This window comes from Elephantulus edwardii, unplaced genomic scaffold, assembly GCF_000299155.1.
Source record: "Elephantulus edwardii isolate Elephantulus edwardi_28Jun2011 unplaced genomic scaffold, EleEdw1.0 scaffold00092, whole genome shotgun sequence".
NCBI lineage: Eukaryota > Metazoa > Chordata > Mammalia > Macroscelidea > Macroscelididae > Elephantulus > Elephantulus edwardii.
In genome coordinates, this window is record NW_006399842.1 from 153,577 (window position 1) to 173,803 (window position 20,227).

At 38.0% G+C, this 20,227-nt stretch overlaps 1 protein-coding gene across 1 annotated transcript; it reads right to left on the bottom strand.

Moving 5' to 3' along the window:
• Positions 1–14,909: 14,909 nt before the first annotated feature.
• LOC102846934 (olfactory receptor 1L3-like) lies at positions 14,910–15,869 on the bottom strand. Its single transcript, XM_006890734.1, has one exon. It carries the CDS (start codon positions 15,867–15,869, stop codon positions 14,910–14,912), a length of 960 nt encoding a protein of 319 aa, XP_006890796.1.
• Between the last annotated feature and the right edge of the window lie 4,358 nt (positions 15,870–20,227).

Here is a 20,227-nt window from a genome sequence, read left to right on the forward strand (position 1 = left end):
AAGATCTTGATGTATGTAGGAGAAAAACCTGATGTATGCATCCCTATTTGGCACATGGAAGCTTCATATAGGGAGGACTCCCCATTCCTTACCCAATGTGACTTTTCATTTGTTTCTTTTTTGTTATAATAAAACTATAATTATAAGTGCAATGATTTCAAGGCGTTCACGAGTCATTCTAACAATTTAATCAGTATGAGGTATTAGTGTGAGTCAGCAGGTGAGTAATGAGGGGAGAAAGTGTCAAGTGTCTTTATGACTGGCATTTGGAGTATACAAAGGGAAAACACCAGAATTGAGACCAGTAAGTCACAAATAAAACTGCATTAGGGACTCCCAAGTTTGTGACTAGTGTTTGAACCTTGGCTTCTGGAGAAGTATACCTTTTAAGTTATGAGATCTGTTCTAAGTCTTGGTAGTGGGAGAGGAAGAAGTGCTGTACATGTAGTTGAATTGGAACGGGATTGATTATACTCCATGGATTTGAAATTTAGATTTTTATGTCTGAAGTTTAATCTCTCAGCACTTGTTCCCTTCTCTCTCTGCATCCTTCAAGGCTCCCCCTTGTTGTTGTGTGCCATTGAGTTTTGAGATTGTCCATCTTTCTCCAGCAAAGCACCTGGTGGATTTGAACCACATGCTTTGGAGATTGCAGTGCGTATTTTCAAAGTGGTTTGTCATGGAATTAGCATGGAGGAATATACATTCTACTCATTTTTAAGAGGATAGAAAAAAATGTAGGTTATATGATTATGGAATGGAATGAAAGAAATGTGTGAATTTTAATGATGAAACTTATATAACTCACTTGTTTACACATGTATTGTCAACTCAAAAGTTCTTTTGAAAGAAATCTTAAATTAAAAAAGGAAATCAAGCACATTTTAAACTGCTTACAAGTAAATGACAGTGGGAACAATATGAAATTGATATTGTGATTAAAATGAGATTCAGAAGAAATATTCTAATGAGAAAATTATAAAAATTATAATTAAAATAACTATTTTGCTAAAAACAAGAACTGAACAATAAAATAAAGCCAAATAAAAAGAATTATTTCTTTTTTAATTTAGAATTGATGAACTGAAAAAGAAAATGTTACACTGAATTCAACAAAAAGCTTTCTTGCTGGGTGTCATTGAGTGGACAATTACTCATAGCAACTCTATAAACAATAGACTGGAACCTTGTCCTATCCTGAGCCTTTCTCACACTCCATCACACTCAAGTCCAGTGTTGCAGCTTCTATGGCAATCCATCTCCATGAGGGTCTTTATCTCATTCACTTATCCTCCACTTTTCTTTCTTTTTTTAAATTATTATTTTTTTTTCTTTTTCTTTTCCCTGCCTCTTTTTAAACAGTCCCTCCGTAAGGACTATCCACTTAGCTTTGTATCCAAAGACGAAATTTGTAGGTGAAAGGAGTTAACCTTAGTTACAGACTCGTTAATTTCAGGGTCGAAAATATGGAATGCTTCAGGAATTTGCGTGTCATCCTTGTGCAGGGGCCATGCTAATCTTCTCTGTATCGTTCCAATTTTAGTATATGTGCTGCCGAAGCGAGCACTAATCATTATTAATTTTAATAGACATTTACAGAGGTTTTGGATTTCCATTCATTCATTGCAGCACTTTTCTCTCTGCCCACCCCTCCCCACCAGCTCGCTGCCCCCTCCAAAGAGAAAAAGAAAAAAAAATATTCCTTCATTAGTATACAATTCCCACATCCCTTCCCCTCCACCCCCCACCCTGGGTACACTTCTCTATGCAACCTTAATTCTGGATTCCTGTGCTAACCACAACACTCAATCATATATCACTTCTAATCTGTCATCCTCCACTTTTCTAAGCATGTTGTCTTTTTTCTAAGGACTGATGTTATGGTTTTATGTGCCATCAAGTCACAACTAACTCATAGCTGGCCCTCCTGCAGGTTTTCAGAGACTGTAAATGGCATGGGAGGAAATTGTGCATATGTTTTTTGTAGAGTGGTGGGTAGATTTGGAGTTTCACTTGGAAAATCATATGGAAATTCATTCTATAATATTAATAAGGAAAAATCCAAGACATTAGTAAACTCTATTTTGTAACCAGTTGGAGTCTGATCCAAGCTTTCAGAAAGAATCAGGATTAAGAAATATGTTAATGCAATTTATAGATTTCAAAGAAAACTTTCTACTACTTTTTAATATTCTATTGTCAAAGTTAATATTTTCTGATAATAACTTTATAATAGAAAAAGAAAAATGTTTTATCTACTAGTAAAAGTTGAAGTAAACAACCTATAGCAAACATCAAATGTAATTGTATGACATCAGCACAAACACCAAAGCAATCTCAGTGAAGTAGTAGAAAAAAATATAAGTAGACCCTGCATTTCAACTTTATGCTATATTACTATTAGTTTTATCCAATGCAACAAGAGAATTCAACACAATTTAATGAAACAGTTATTCATTGAGTATGTTGCTCTCATGGTACGTTTATTTTAAAGGAGTTAAGAAGGAACAAGACATCATTGAGCAAAAAGAAGAATGCTTCAAGCGAGCAGCTTGGATTCTTTCCCCACAAGACAGACCTGTTTGTTCTTCTGGCAGTCCACAGTGTGTTCAACACTCTTCTCCAGCACCACAACTCAAAGGCATTTATCTTTCTTCTATCATCCTTAGTCATAATCCAACTCTCTAATGCATGACAAGTAATTGTGAAGACCATGGTCTAGATCAGGCACACTTTAGACTCCAGACTGACTTCATTGCTTTTCAGTATTCTAGAGAGGTCCCTGACAGCAGACTTTACCAATGCAATTCATCTTTTGATTTCCTGACTGCTGGTGCCAAGCGTATTTATTGTGGAACCAAGCAAGCTGAAGTTACTAACAATATTGGTCTTTTCTCCATCTATCATTAAGCTGCTGATTGGCCCAGTGGTGAGAATCTTTGTTTTCTTGATGTTGAGCTTCAATCCATATTGAAGACTACAGTTCTTGACCTTCTGCAGCAAATGTCTCATGTCCTTCTCAGTTTCAGCAAGCGTGTGTCATCTGCATAACACAGGCTTTTTTGAAGAGTGTGTCTCCAATCCTGATGCCGCGTTCCTCCTTATAATTATCTATTGCTTTCCAATATTGGGATTCCTTAGCCTGCACAGACCAGAAGCCAGCAATTTTCCATATAACCAGCAGACTGTGGTCTTTCCAGCACCTGTGACTTCATGAATCAGGAAAATACTCCAGCCTAATATCTAATCATAGACCTAATTATCAGCCTCCACAATAGCATGACTTATTTCCTCAAGATAAATCTCTCTTTATACATACATATATGGGGTCATTGCCTTTGCTTCTCTAGAGTACGCAGCCCAGGACACTGCACAATACAAAGAGTTCCTATAACCCAAGAAGAAAATGATGAAGACAAAAATGCTTACCAAACATTTCATATAAAAATTTTCCTCCTCGCTACTTGATGTCACCATGTGTAATTGCTGGGTTGAGGTAACGCAAAACCACATGCACTTTTCTAGTCCATCTTCTCTTTTTAGTAGCTAGAGAAGTGATATATTTTTAAAACAATATGATGGACCTCTGTAAGTGTGGGTTTCACTAAGTCACTATTCGTAGAATATCCCTGATGAGTCACAATGGACATATAGTATGAATGAAAGATAATGTTTTATTGTATAAAGCTACTGAGATTTTTAGATTAATGTGATATAGTGTTATATAGAATTTATTTTAGCTAATACTTTATTAGAAAAATGGTAAAAGAATATAAAGTTTACAGTGAAAAAAATACAAAGGACTAATAAACATGTAATATTTTATGCAAATCATAAGAACAATGAAATGTTATTTTTAACCTGTAGATTAACAAAAACAGAAAAGATTGAAACAATATATTTTTGATGAATGTATGAGGAAGCAAGTGCTGTCACATATACAGAAGATGGACATCTAAATACGCAAAGCCTTCATAGAAGACAATTTGACAGAATCTATCACATTTCATTTTTATGTATATTAAGGGTAGCATACGTTTTAAGTGTCCCACAAAAATGAATATTCTACCTCAAGTGTATCCCACTCATTAGAAAACATCTCAAAAATAGATTTGTTACACTGAAAGCCAGATGAACTGTGGGATAACATTAAAGATATTGTCCATGTATAAAGCAAAAAAGTCACTACAAAGATGTAAAATAAAGACCATAGTAGGTATCAGAAGAGATTCTGATATTTGCACTGCAGTGTATAAAAGTCCAAACAAAGAGAAGAAATGCTGAAGAAGAGAGCTGAATGGAAGATTTCATAGAGCAGCTTGAGAACACAAAGCAAAGTGTTTGACCCAAAAGTACGCCTAGATATGGAGTTAGAAAACTATAAAGGAAGAACAGGCTTAGAATTTTTCAAAGGGAAAGAACTGAAGAACAACTTGAGCCTTAAATTACCACACTGAAGGATTCTATGGGAAAATATTGAATGATGAAGAAAACATTAAAAGAAGTTAAAATACACAGAATCACTATACCAAAAAGAATCGGCAAACTATTTCAAGAAGTAACACAATCAAGGACCAATGATAAGGAAGGAAGAATTTCAAACTGCACAAAAATCATTGTGAAAAAATAAAGATGCGGGAATTGATGTAATACCAGTTGAGGTGTTTCAGGACACAGAAATGGCCCTGAATGTGCTCACTAGCCAATACTTAGAAATGTAGAGGACATTTACCTGGACACTAACTAGAAAAGATTCCTATTTCTTCCAAAAGAAGGTGATCCAAAGAGTACAGAAATTATTGAACAATACAGTTCATATCACATGCAAGTAAAATCTTGGTGAAGATTATTTTTAAATGACTGGAACACTATCAGAAATTCAAGTTGGATTCAGAAGAGGCTGAGGCGTGAACCAGATATATTATTATAAATTGTATGTATTGAGGGTAGGAGTGAAAGGTGCTTTTAGTTTTTGTTTTTTAACTTCTGTTTGAGCAGTAAGTCTGAGTGGAGTCAATTGCTATTTTTATAGTTAGGATACAAAACCCAACCAAATAAACAGCATTTGTCCTCAAACAAACATGGAAAACATCAATATGGAAGGTTACAAAAAGAAGTAAAAGTATCTTAGTATAGTGCTTTAAGTCTCCTTCAGTATCCAATATTGAACACAAAAAACCTAAAAAATAAAATCTATGAAATATACCTGGAATAGGAGTTGAAGGAAATAATTGGCAGAACTGTAAAATAACAGCATTAACTCTAATAAGTTGTACAAGTCAATGAGGTCCTCTTTGAGATTGTTGTTGTTGTTGTTATGTGCCATCCAGTCGTTTGCGACTCATAGCAACCCTATGCACAACAGCCCTAAACCCTGCTCTATCCTGTGCCAATCACATTGCCTCTGACACACCCATCCTGATTACCCCAGTCACTGAATCAATCCACCTCATAGAGGGTATTCCCCTCCTGCGCTGTCCCTCTACCCTACCAAGCATGATGTCCCTCTCCAAGGACCTGTCTCTCCTTACAACATGTCCAAAGTATGTCAGACGAAGCCCCAGAATCCTTGCCTCCAAGGAGTAGCCTGGTTTAACCCTCTCCAGGATGAATCTGTTTGTTTTCTTGGCAGTCCAGGGAACGTTCAATACTCTTCTCCAGCATCACAGCTCAAAGGCGTCAATTCTCCTTCTATCCTCCCTAGTCATTGTCCACCGCTCTGATGCATAACAAGTGATTGCAAAGACCATGGCCTGTATCAGGTGCACCTTAGTCTCCAGAGAGACACCGTTGGTCTTGAGTACTTTAGAGAGGTACCTAACAGCAGACTTTCCCATCGCAATATGTTTTTTTATTTCCTGGCTGCTGGTGCCAAGAGTGTTGACCGTGGAGCCAAGCAAACTGAAGGTGTGAACAATCTCTTCGCCATCCATCCTGATGCTACCGATTGGTCCAGTGGTGAGAATCTTTGTCTTCTTGACATTGAGCTTCAGTCCATACTGAAGGCTGCAGTCCTTGACCCTCTGCAGTAAGTGCATGAGGTCCTCCTCAATTTCAGAGAGCAAGGTTGTGTCATCTGCATAACGCAGATTGTTGATAGATCTTCCACCAATCCTAACGCCACGCTTCTCCTCATAGAGCCCAACCTCTCGGATAATCTGCTCTGCATACAGGTTGAAAAGGTATGGAGATAGGACACATCCCTGGTGTACACCCTTCTCAATTTTGAACCTTGCAGTGTTGCCCTGCTCTGTTCTGACAACTGCCTCTTGGTCCAAGTATAGGTTTCGCATTAGCACGATTAAATGTTCTGAGATTCCCATTCTTCTCAGAGTCAGCCACAGTTTGTTATGATCCACACAGTCAAATGCCTTTGCATAATCAATGAAACACAGATAGACATTCTTCTGGCATTCTCTGCTTTCAGCCAAGATCCATCTAACATCAGCAACAATATCCCTAGTACCACGACCCCTTCTAAACCCAGCCTGGACTTCCGGCAGTTCTCTGCTGATGTGCTGTTCTAATTGTTTTTGGATGATCTTCAGCAGAATCTTGCTTGCATGTGAAATCAATGACACTGTTCTGTAGTTTCCACACTCAGTTGGCTCACCCTTCTTTGGGATGGGAACAAATATAGATCTCTTCCAGTCATTTGGCCAAGTGGTTGTTCTCCAGATTTCTTGGCACAACTTGGTGAGCACATCCAGGGCAGCATCTGTTAGCTGAACTATGTCTTTGAGATTAGCAGATTTTAATTGACTGTTCATGGAATCTCCTAATAAGTATTAAAAATACTGATATTTGAGGTCCCTCCCATCTTCACAAAGTCTAATTTATTTGGTTGAGATGTGGTTTGGGTATCAGGGTTTTTTTTAAGTGCCCCTTCATGTTTTTAACTGTGCAAAAGGAGGTTGAGAATCATTCAGTAGCTTTTTATAAAGTAGGCTCTATTACAAAGATTTAGGAGATAGAAAGAAATTATGGAATTAATTTGTATGCCCCAAGAGTAATGATTGTCAAGGAACACCAGGGGGAAAGGCCTGAAGTGGAACAGATTATTATTATTACTCTTTTAAATCTCTCTCTAAAATTTAGTATTCGATAACTTCCTCTAATGTTGCCATTTGAGGATTACCATCAGATGGGAGGAAGCACTGTCCCTTGAGTTACAGCAGGCTCTTCTCCCAGTCTAGAGGCAAAGTAGAATAGGCCCTTTTGAGATCGTTCAGTCCATGGGAAACCCAGGAAACATCATTCACGCCTAGCATTGTGTCAGAAAAGTTTCTGAGCCATTACTATGACTGTGGAAGTTGCCTCTCAGGGCCTGGACTGATGTCAACTTTTAACAAGGCCTTAGGGAGATCTTGCTTGTAAATCTCCATCTCCTTGGATGCTAATTAGCCACTCAGGATAACCCAATTGGGTTTATTTCCAATTAAAGTGCGTCAAGGAGTAAAACTTTAGTTTCTCCTGAGTGAGAGCTTGTTTGGCAATTAAGGTGGGAAGCTCTTAGCGCATCAGATCAATCTCACAGTAGAAATGGTCAGATTTTCAGTTCAGTCTTTTTCCAGTCACACTAATTCAATGTCTATTCTGAGCAATATACCTTATTTGGAGAGCAAGAGCATTTCTCTCCTGATAAGAACATTGACTCATCTGGTTCAGCATTCTTCTGGAATAAGAACAGAAGAGAAACCCATGGGAAGTTCACAGTGTCTTGGTGACATCATTCTCACACTGGTAAGGGCTGGCCTGAGACATCTCTAATTTCTCCCTAAAGTGCTTAGAGAGGGACTTGGGATTTAGAGTTACTTAATTCTGAGTTCAATTTTTTTTCTTTTTTAAAAATTTATATATTCATTTTAATGAAAGTTTATAGAGACTTAGGATTTCCAGTCCTTCATTGTTGTACTTTTTTCCCCTGAATTCAAACTTTGGTTTACAATTTACCAGCCAGTGTCTTTAGGGAAATCACTTTAACTTTCTGATACATTGTTTCTTCATCATTAAAATGAAGTCATCATTAGCCATGAGAAGGAATTGTGGTGTGCATGTACTTGGCAGTGCATATGTGGAACATTGTAGGTGAAAAATTTGTGGAAATTACCTTTATATTATCATAGTAACCATTGTTTAGCTATTCTAAATTTATACAAAATATGTGGTAAAGAGTATGTTAGCTTACCACATTGCAGAATTTATCACTATTAGTAGAAATTATGGCAAGAACTCAAGAAAATTTTTATCCCATCCTATGATCCAGCATTTTCATCCCATGAAATTTCTTAGGGAAATTCTATCTAAGGAAACATGGTAACTTGGTAATAGAAACAAAGTAAGACTTTCTGATTTTCTGGACTTTGACTATCTGTCAAAGTAGGACTATCTGATTATCTGAGTATTCTTTCTACTTGTACATCAGTTAAGTGTTCAGGTCTTTCATTCATAAGATTGCTATGAGTCACCTACAACGCCAAGACACTTAACAACAACTACAAGAGAGCTCACTTGGCCTAGTGGACAGAAAGTGATGCTACCAAGCCCAAAATGGGTAATTTTAATCTGGAGCCCTCTGGCCTGGTTTTAATTGTTTTTGATCAAGTCTTCTTCTAGGTCGTATAACCCTGGTCTGTCCACTTGCTGTACAGAGGTAACTCATGGTTGCTGTGATGCTGAACACTGATGTATCAAATTCAATAATGGTTACCCATGGTGAACCATATTTGGTGGAGCTACCCAACTAAAACAATCTTGGAAGTAGGAGTGGCATCCACTTCCAAAATAGCTTGCCTCTGGAAACCCTATGAACCTGGAGAAAGGACGAAAGTTATACAATTGTTTAGGTCTTTTGTTCATACAGTCACTATGAGTCACCTACGAATAACAAATCCATCAGTGGATGAGGGAACTCTAACTTAAATTCTTATGATATTCAAATCTGAGTCTTACCTTGTTGCAAGAGCAGAAAATAGGACATGGGGGCTCAGGGCCAGAAATGTCTCTTTGAAAGCGCCAGAGGAAGTAAGTATAGCACAATTTCTCACTGCTCCAGAGTAGAAAGCAGGTAAAGAGCATAGCCTAGCATCATGGTGCCTCTAGAACTAAACCAACAACAAAAAGTTCATTTATTCGTTGTTGATTCCGTCTTTTCTCACAGCTGTAGAAGCACGAATGGGTTTATTAGGGAAAAAAGTTGGAGAGTGGAAGAGGCAAAGAACCCAATGCAAACCCAAGTTTTAGCCCAGCAGCATAAAGACACAATTCCTCAATTAGTCTAGGCTCCAGTTTCAGTTCAGCAACAAAAACTCAAGAAGCCTCTGGTTTCTTGAATCATCCAGCAAGGTTTGCCTCAGAAAATTTCCAAGTCAGCTTCTCCTTAATTATCCAGCAAGCACAGCACAAGCTTTAACTGTGGCCTTTATTTTCAGTCATCACCTGGGTTTCACCACCAGGGTCTTGCTCTCACAAGGGTTTTGCTCCAGTCTCCCTCAAATCTTGCTACACAGTGCAGGAATCACTCGCTCTCTCCCTCCTCCTCTCCTCTCCTCTCGTCTCCTCTCCTCTCCCGCTCTCTCCCGCTCTCTCCCGCTCTCTCTGTCGTCCCACAGCTATTGATAATTTGCAAGATCATCTGTCTATAGTTAAGGTAGCTGGAGATCAGAGGGAGCTTAATGTAGTACCTAAAAGAGCCAACTTTTAGTCTAACACTACATACCTCTTATAAGACATTGATGTTGTTAGGTATCATCACATTAAGATTGACTCATAGCAATCCTATAAACAACAGTTCTGAAACCTAACATATCCTGTGGCATCCTCAACATCTCTGACACACTTGAGCCCATTGCTGCAGTTACTGTGTCAATCTATCTATTTTAGGGTCTTCCTCTCTTTCACTGACCCTCCACTTTTCCAAGCATGATGCCCCTCTCTAAGGAATATCCTGTCCTAGCAACATGCCTGAAATATGTTGGGACGAAGTATGTGGGATGAAGCTTTGTTATCTTTACTCCCAAGGGGAACTCTGACTGCACTCTCTCCAAGACATATTTGTTTGTTCTCTTGGCCATCCATGGGATGTTCCGTGCTCTTTTCCAATACCACAAGTCAAAGGCATCAATTTTTCTTCTGTCATCCGTATTCATTGTCCAGCTCTTACATTTATAAAAAGTGATTTAAAGGACCATGGTCTGAATCAGGTACATCTTAGCTTTCAAACTGACATCACTGTTCCTCAATAATTTGAAGAAGTCCCTACTTGCAGACTTTTCCAGTGCAGGACATCTTCTGATTTCCCGACTACTTGCTACCAAGGGTGTGATTGTGAACCAAATAATATGAAGTCATGATAGTTTCAATCTTTACTCCACATATCATGATGTTGTTGATAGGGCCAGTGGTGAGAATTTTTGTTTTCTTGATGTTGAGACGCAATCAATATTGAAGGTAGAATTCTTTGATCTTCAGCAGCAAATAGTTCAAGTCCTCTGCATATTCAGCAAGCAAGGTTGTGTCATCTGCATAATGCAAGCTATTGATGAGTCTTTCTCCAATCTTTATGCTCCATTATTCTTCATACAGATTGAATAGATATGGCAAAAAGATACAACCCTGACACATTCCCTCCCTGCTTTGTTCACACAACAGTCTCTTGTTCTAGTTAAAGATTTTGTATAAGCATAATTAAGTGTTCTGGGATTCCCATTTTTCTCAATGCTATTTGTTAAGATCTACACAGTCAAATTTCTTTGCATAATCAATAGAGCATAAATAGACATTCTTCTGGTATTCTTTACTTGTAGCCAGGATCCAATGTTCTCCTATTCACAGATAATTCTGTGTTCCTCTATTATTCATGGTCCTCTCTATTATTTTTCCATGAATAGCAGAGAAAGAAAATAAATAAAATTAATAAATAGATAAACTGAATAAAGAGAGAGAATAATAAGCATTTTAGTAGTTATTTTAATAAATCAAATGACAAGTAATTTAGCAGGCTAAATAAATATAAAGACTAGAGGTTTCAATCATCACTATGGAGTGCATCTCCACCTAAATTAAAAAAAAAAATTCTTACATGTAGGCCAAGAGTAAACAGGATAAACAGAGAAAAGATTGAATTTGTGAAAGATTTAATTTTACTTGCATCCACAATCAACTCAAATGATATATTGCATTGGAAAAGTTTGCAGTCATGAAACCCTTTAAAGTACTAAAGAACAAGTATGTCAGTTTAAAGACAAAGTTGTGCCTGACCCAAGCCATAGTATTGTAAATTGATTTAAATGCATGTGAAAGTTGGACAATGAATGTGGAACACTGAAGATTTTTTGCCTTTAACTTGTAGTGTTGGTAAAAAATATTGAATATATTGTAGATGGCTAAGAAATCTAACTTGAAAGAAGTGCAACTGAAGTGCTCCTTAGAGACAGAGATGGGGAGACTTTTTCACATGTACTTTTGGCATATTGTCAGGAGAGGACAGTTCTCAGAAAAGGACATTATGCTTGGAAAAGCAGAGGGTCAGCAGAGGAGAGGAAGAGCCTCAATAAAAATAATAGAAACAGTGACTGCAACAATGGGATTAAATTAAGCAGAAATTATGACAATGGCGCAGGTTTGGGTAGTTTCATTCTGTTGTATATATAGTCACTATAAGTCAGAACAGAGTACTGAATATCCCATGCAGACCCAAAAGAAGGAAAGAAAGTGTAGACAGAGTGCTCTGTAGAGGCAAAGATAATGAAGTTTCATCTCTCTTACTTTGAGCATGTTGCTAGGAAAGCTTATTCCTTGGAGAGACAAGATGTTTGGGAAGGTGGACAGTCAGCAAAGGAGAAGAAGACCCTCAATAAGTTAACACAGTGACTGTAGCAATGGGTTTGAGTGTGTTAGAGATTGTGAGGATAAAACAGGACAGGTTTCAGATAGGTCCTTCATTGGGTCACTATGAGTTGTACTTGACTTGAAGGCACCTAACCATAACAACAACAACATACTCCGTGCTCTCATACAAGTCTTTTGATTGAGTTTGTATTAGCTTCAAATTTATGCTTTATCTGCAGGATTTCAACCATGGAAAAGTCAGCAGATTCTTCTTGGTTTATTACTGACTAAAATGAGAAAATTTAACAATTTAAATTGTTCTTGCTCAGTTCCACAATCAACACTCTTGGCATCAGTAGTTAGGAAATCAAAAGACAAATTGCATTAGGAAAATCTGCTGTCAGAGACCTCTTCATAGTGCTGAAGAATAGGGATGTCAGTCTAGAGATGAAAGTGATCCAGATCCAAGCCATGATCTTTGAAATTGCTGGCTATGCATAAGAGAGCTGGACAATGACCTAGGATGGCAGAAGAAGAATTGATGCCTTTTAGTTGTGGTAATGGAGAAGAGTATTGAAATACCGTGGACCGCCAAGAGAACTATCAGGTTGAGAGAGTGAAATCAAGCTGCTCCTTGGAGGCAAGAATTTTGAGACTGTCTCACAGACCATGAGCATGTAGCCAGGAGGGACCAGTGTTTGGAGAAGGACATTATGCTTGGAAGAGTCCAGGAGCAGCACATGAGAGGAAGACTCCGAATGAGAGGGATTGAAACTCTAATTGGAGTAATGAGGATAGGTACGTCAGAGCCAGTGAGATTAGCTCAGGATGGAGCAGGGTTCAGAGCTATTGTGCATAGGACTGCTATAACTCAGCAACACATAACAGCAACAAAACCTCACTTAAGGCATCAGCAAGTTCAGCATGAACTTTATTATGCAGAGTTATACTTCAATTTGTTCCAAACAGTCTTGTGTCTTTTTCTTTGTACCTTAACACCCTTCAGTTATTGTTATGGGATAAAAACTTTTAAAAATGTAGAGATCTGTCTGCTTCAGCAACTGTTCCATAGTAAGAACATTGTAAGTAGTACAAGCACCACTTATGTCATCCCTAGAATGTTGTTACTTCTGTTATTAAGAAAGCTATGGAGTGTTGACTATTGATTAGTGAAGGACAATGTTATCTTTTGTAAGTTTGATGTTTTCAGCACCAGAAACACACAACTTCTTGGTATCTTTAGACCCCAGGCTGGTCCTCAGATGCCATGCAGCCCTTGGGCTACAATGACATTGACAGCTGTTGCCATCTATTTGGACTTGGATCATCTTGCCCTTGGTGTCAAGGATCTTAATGGTCATCATGGTGAGCCCAGTAGGGGAAGAGGATGAGACCTAGCATGTATAAATCCCAAGGCCAAGTCATTGTGCATCTATTGATTTGTTACTTTATCCAGTAATAATGTTGTTTTTGTTGAGTTCCATTGAGTCAAATGTGACTAATAGTGATGTATTAAAAAAAGAAGCAAACCATGTCTTATCCTGTGATATCTTAATCATCTCTGACATCAAGTAACAATAGGAAATATTTCTTATTAAGTGGAATCAGTAATAGTTTATTCTGAAAGAACAAAACAAAAGGCAGAGGAAACAGTGGGAGTATAGACATCTATATCTAACAAGAAGAATACATTGGGAATGAGCTTCAGGAAAAGTCAGAGGGCAACTAAACCTTGAACATATGGAATAGAGGAAGCTTAGAGTTCTAAATAAGGTTAGAAGCAGTAAGAGTTCTTGTTGACAGTGAATCAGATAATTGACCTTATTTATTGTGAACATAGTGACTCTAGAGCCCAGGAGATATAACCAGTGGGAGAAGCCAAAGAGAAGATCATATTTCTATATATGTGCTTGAGGAACACAGGCACTGTAACTCACACCCACCCACTCACACACTCCAAGATAAGATATTATCATTCAAAGAATTTTTTTGTAAAACAAAATTTGTTGTTGTTGTTGTTATGTGCCGTCGAGTCTTTTGCGACTCATAGCGACCCTATGCACAACAGCCCTAAACCCTGCTCTATCCTGCGCCAACCGCACCGCCTCTGACACACCCATCCCGATTACCCCAGTCACCGAATCAATCCATCTCATAGAGGGTCTTCCCCTCCTGCACTGTCCCTCCACCCTCCCAAGCATGATGTCCCTCTCCAAGGACCCGTCCCTCCTGGCAACATGTCCAAAGTACGTCAGACGAAGCCCCAGAATCCTTGCCTCCAAGGAGTAGCTTGGTTTAATCCTCTCCAAGATGAATCTGTTTGTTTTCCTGGCAGTCCATGGTACATTCAGTACCCTTCTCCAGCACCACAGCTCAAAAGCATCCACTCTCCTTCTGTCCTCCCTATGCATTTATAAAACAAAATGCATGAGAATAATAATTTTGTATGAAACACAACATGAATGATGAAGAATAATGTGAAACATAATGTACATAGTTTGTAAGCACACATTTAAAAAATGTTGTAAAATAGAATGTATCTAAATGATTATATGAAACACAATGTAAATAAAAATGCAATCCAATGTATATGAATGAAAAATAATGTTAAGGAATTATATACAAACCAATAAAATATTAAAAAATAATTTCTAACAGCTTTGAATAGAATAGTGATTATGTCTGTATATTTTTATACAGATGTGTACAAAAATTCTCTGGTGATTAAGGTGACTTTAAGATACTTAAATCAATAAAGACATTACTTAGGAACTTTATGAGATTTGATATAAGTATGAAAAGAGTAAAAATAATGTAATATTGTTAAGTAGAGAGACATTATGTTGTAAGTCTGTGATGGAACCTAGGGCAGAATTGTCCAACAAAGATGTGAAGTAGAAAATTATAGAGTCCAGGGACAATTGATGAAATAATGAAACTATAAATAAACTATAATAAGTGGGTTTTAACATAGAAGTCAATACACTGTAGCTAACTGTTGTTAACTGGTCCTAAATAAATAAGTAGGATTTAGATCTATTGTCAGGTTTGTTTGTCCCACACAAACAGCCCTCTTCTAATTAAGGCCCATGTATATTGGTAGATTCCATTTCCATTTGAGATTTAATCTTGTTTATCAGTTTTGCCAAACCCTGTTTCAGATCTTTGTTTCTGAGACTGTAGATAAATGGGTTTAGCATCGACGTCAATACAGTGTAGATGACTGTTGCTATTCGATCTTTAACCGTATAACTAGACAAAGGCTGGAAATAGACATAGCTGATACTTCCATAAAACAGAGTCACCACAATGAGATGAGAACTGCAGGTGGAGAAGGCTTTGCGTTTTCCTGCAGCTGAGGGGATCCTGAAAACTGCAATGAGGATCTGCAGGTAAGAGATGATGATGCAGACAAATGGAGCCATCACAGAGGCCAGTCCTTCTGTTAAGGCCACAAGTTCATTGATGGACGTAGAAGAGCAGGACAGTTTCAGAAGTGGGTTAACATCGCAAAAAAAGTGGTGAATAACATTTGAAGCACAAAATGTGAGCCGATTCACTAAGAGGACATGTAGGAGGGAGTGAAGACAGGAGAAAACAATGGAAAAGGACACTAGCAACAAACAGCGTCTGTGGCTCATAACAGTGATATAGTGGAAAGGATTACAAATAGCTACATGACGGTCAATGGCCATAGCTGCCAGGAGGTAACTATCCATGTTCCCAAAGACAAGGAAGAAATACATCTGTGTCAGACATTCACCATAGGCAATAGTCTTAGTTTCCGATAAGAAGGTCATCAGCATCTTGGGGACTATGACTGTAGTGTAGCAAATATCAGCAAAAGATAAGATGCTTAGAAAGAAATACATGGGGTTTTGGAGCTTAAGATCAAAGTGGATGGTCAAGATGATTAGCAAATTTCCCACCAAAGTGACCAGGTAAATTGTGAAAAAGAGTGCAAAGAGCAGTTTCTGGTCCTCAGGACGAGAAGAGAGTCCCAATAGTATAAAAACAGAAGATCTTGTTTGGTTAAACATTCCTATGGGCTTGTGTGCACCTACAGATAAACAACATTATTGTAATTAATAGCTGTTACTTCCTAGACATGCACCTTCCCATCTTTTTCCTTTACATACTATAGGATTTAGTGCATTTAAACACCCATGACTACGTATCATCAGCTCTACATATTATATGTGGAAACACTGAAGTGTAAAGAACTTTCCTCAGGGAACCAGGATGCTATCATGTCTCCTCATTCCAGTTCCTGTTTATGTAGGTTTAGTTTACCATGTTTCTGGGTATGTTTATTAACTAAGACTGTTATTAACTTCCCAGTTTTCCAAAGTTTTCAGAGAAATTTTTATTTTTTGAGATGTGACTTGAGAGAAAGGTGGGCATTGGTGGAGAAAACTTGGGTCAAGAGGGGAGCTCTGGTGGCCTAGTGGCAAGAAGCTGCACTGCAATCCCAGAGATATGTGGTTCGAATCCACCAGATGCTCTGCCGGAAAAGGAGGGGCAATCTCCTCCTGTACCTGTCAGATCTGATTTGACGGTACACACACACAAAATAAAAAATTTAAAAAAAAAAACACAAAAAACTTGGGTCAAGAGAATCTCCTAGTCTTGGTGTATCCTCCTCTTATGCATCTATTTTTCTGAGGGGCATGATGCATGAGGGCATTGTTAGCACTGGTCATATCCTCTCTGTGACCAACCTTCATAGGAAATCTTGAGTTTTCTGTACATTCTGTTTCCATATGCACATCTCATGTCCTCTGCTTAACTAAACCCATGCAGGCTTTTCCTATCACCAATCTAAGAAAGGATTCTTTGCCACTACTGACTTATCCTTGAGCAAGCATGTCACATTATTGACTATTTTCTTTTGTTGGAAACACTTCTTAAAATTTAAATTTGTTTTCCGGTACTATTTTTTCATGATATTGCTACTTTTGTTAAAAATCAGATTCTCCCTTTCAATCTGGATTCTTCTCTTTCCTCTTTTGCAATGTTGGGATGCCCCAGGGACCAATCATCTATCTATTCTTTCCTTTTTTTTCCTTTGGTGATCTTAACCAATCTTCATGTATTAACTGTCATATGTATGGTAAAAATTACAGACATTAGGTACCTAATTCTAAATTATTTCCTGAATTACAAATTTATATATCAAAGTGCAACTTCACATCTACCTTTGAAAGTCCAGTGACATTTTATTTATTTTTCAAAGAACAAAAATCTCATTGTTTTCCCCACCCTGTAAATATTTTTCTCCTTAGAACATCCTATCTTAATAAATGGTGTCATCACATCTAAGAGACTCATTCTTTTTTTTTTCTAATGTGCTCACATAATCTCTTAGAAAGACCTATTGTCTCTTGCCCAAAGTATATTCCAATCTCAATATTTTTCTTCTTTCATACCAATACCAATACAAATACCAATAGTCATCTTGTCATCTTTCAAGTACAGTAAATTTTAGTAAATCCCTAAATTTGCTTTGTATATACCTCTCCATTTTCCTATAATCACTTCTCTGCAAGTGAAACAGAATTATCTTGGGAAAACATAGTTCACAATATATTAGTATTCTGCTAAAAATCTCCAAACACTTTTCCATCTAAACATTACATCTGAACTTTTTATGATGTCCTACCTAGCCCTCTCTAAGAACTTGCCCTTCCTTGCAACATTCCCAAAGTACTTCAAATGAAGCTTCAGAATCCTTGCCTTCAAAGAGCACCCTTTCTAGGATGAACCTGTTTGTTCTCCTAGCAGTCCATGGTATATACAATACTCTTCTCCAGCACCATAGCTCAAAGACATTCTATCATCCCTTGTCATTGTCCAATTTTCTGAGGTGTAGTAAGTAATTACAAATATTATGGCCTAGATCAGGTGCACTTTATTCACACTATCTTGCCCTATTTTACTCTATTTTATTGTAGCATATATTCTGACTGTGTAACATCTATTCCTGGAGCCTTATTTTTGCCATTTCCTTCAAAGCAGCCTGAACTTCTTTCATCACCATAGGCTCTTGCTCATATGTTGTTTCATGAAATTCTTCTGTGTCTTCCAATTCTTTTCGATACAGTGACTCAGTATTTTCCTTCCATCTTCTTTTAATACATTCGGGATCATTTAACGTTCTGCCGAAAGCATCCTTGATTATAGCAACTCGAGGTTTGAATTTGTTCTTCAGTTCCTTGAGCTTAAGAAATGCTGAGTGAGTTTGGCCCTTTTGATTTTCTGACTCCAACTCCTTACACATTTCATTGTAATATTTTGCTTTGTCATCCAGTGCTGCCTTTTTAAATCTTCTATTCAACTCTTTAGTATCTTGAATTCTTCCTTGTGTTTTGGCTTCTCTGTGCTCCAGTGCAATTTTCAGAGTCTCTTCTGACATCCATTTTGGTCTTTTCTTCCTCTTCTGACTTTGCAATGACCTTTTGCACTCTTCCTGGATGATACCCTTGATACCCTCCCACAACTCATCTGGTCTTCGCTCATTAGTGTTCAAGGCCTCAAACCTGTTCCTGAGATGGTTCTGAAATTCAGGTGGGATAGACTCAAAGTTATATCACTTGTTATGCATCAGAGAGTTGGACAATGACCAAGGAGGATAGAAGGAGAATTGATGCCTTTGAGCTGTGGTGCTGGAGAAGAGTATTGAGAGTCCCATGGACTGCCAAGAAAACAGACAGATTCATACTGGAATGATGCTGCTGCTTGGAGGCAAGGATTATGAGGCTCTGTCTAACATACTTTGGACATGTTGTGAGGAGAGACTGGTCCTTGGAGTAGGACATCATGCTTGGGAGGGTGGAGGGCCAGCACAGGAGGGGAAGGCTCTCTATGAGGTGGATTGATTGAGTGACTGGGATAATCGGGATGGGAGTGTCAGAGATAGTGCAATTGGCACAGGACAGAGCAGAGTTTAGGGCTGTTGTACATAGGGTCGCTATGAATCACAAGCGACTCAGTGGCACATAACAACAACAACAACATATTCGGACTTGAAATTATTTTCTTATTGAATTTTCTTTTCAACTAGGATTAAAACAGTTAGATGGAAACTGTATGAAAAGAAAGAGCCAAAGAGTTAAATTACAGAATTTATGTATGGCAAATTTTTTTCCCCAAATGCCTTTGATTTTTGGATACTAATTCATATCTTGATGTCAAGAAACTGCAACTCAAAAGTAGTCTAAGCTAGCAAAAGATTCAACTAGAATAGCTACTCAGAAGGACGTCTACAGTGAAGATACACATAAATCATTTCTGTTAATTAATGACTGATTTTTCTTTCAGATCAGTTATGGCTACCTTCTCCCCAGGTGCTTTGAATGTTGATTTCTCACCTGGAAAGGACATTGTATTCTTGCCTCATTATGCAATCATTATTTTTCTCTTCTTTTATGTCCAATGCAAAGATTAGTCAAAAAGAAGGCACAACTATGCCAAAGATCAGTACATAGAAATAAACTCTCTTAATTCTTGAATCTGAGTGTTCTTGTGTTTGGCTTCTTACCATCTTTTATAAACTGGGCATAATCACAGCTCTGCTTTTCCTCATGGGAATACATTTTTGCACTAAGTTCTTAATGGTCAAGTGGAAGAGAAGTGGGGGGGGGGGAATCCTCCAAACATTCATTATCTTTGTGCAGAATTGTCTCCTGGGAGCCAGAGAAATGACATGTTTGAGTTGGTTGTTTTGTTTGTTCCCCCCCTCCCTTGGTGATTCCATTTTCTTTCATGGAATCTCTGGGTTTATTGCAATATGTACATAGGCTCCTGTCTGTCTAATATTTACAATAATTTCCTGTCCCTAGTTCACTCATCTCTCTGAGAATTTACCTGGGAACACCATCAAATAATAATGAAAAGAGAGTACCACAGAAGCATGGATATTTTGGGTATATTTTGTTTCTAGAACCTAGAAAGTATTGATTGCATTCCTTGATCTTCTGCAACAGGTGCTTCAGATCCTCCTCATTTTTAGCAAGCAAGGCTGTGTCATCTGCATAATACAGGTTATTGGTGACTCGCCCTCCAATCTTGATGCCACACTCCTCTTCCTAGAGTCTATCTAGCTTCTCGAATAATTTGCTCGGCGTACAGATTGAATAGATATGGAGAGAGAATACAACCCGGACACACTTTCTCAACTTTAAACCATGCAGTGTTCCCCTGCTCTGTTTGCACAAAAAGCCAAAAGGTCCAGGTATAGGTTCCACATTAGCACAATTAAATGCTCTGGGATTCCCTTTCATCTCAATGTCAACGCAACTCATTATGATCCACACAGTCAAATGCCTTTGCATAGTCAATTATGTAGCATTCCCTAATTCTGAGCTGGTTAAAGATGGATGTGCAGATGGAATAAGAG

What these genes read in the sequence shown, in the direction of transcription:
- LOC102846934 (XM_006890734.1), bottom strand. Translation starts at nt 15,869, where the DNA reads ATGTTTAACCAAACAAGATCTTCTGTTTTTATACTATTGGGACTCTCT.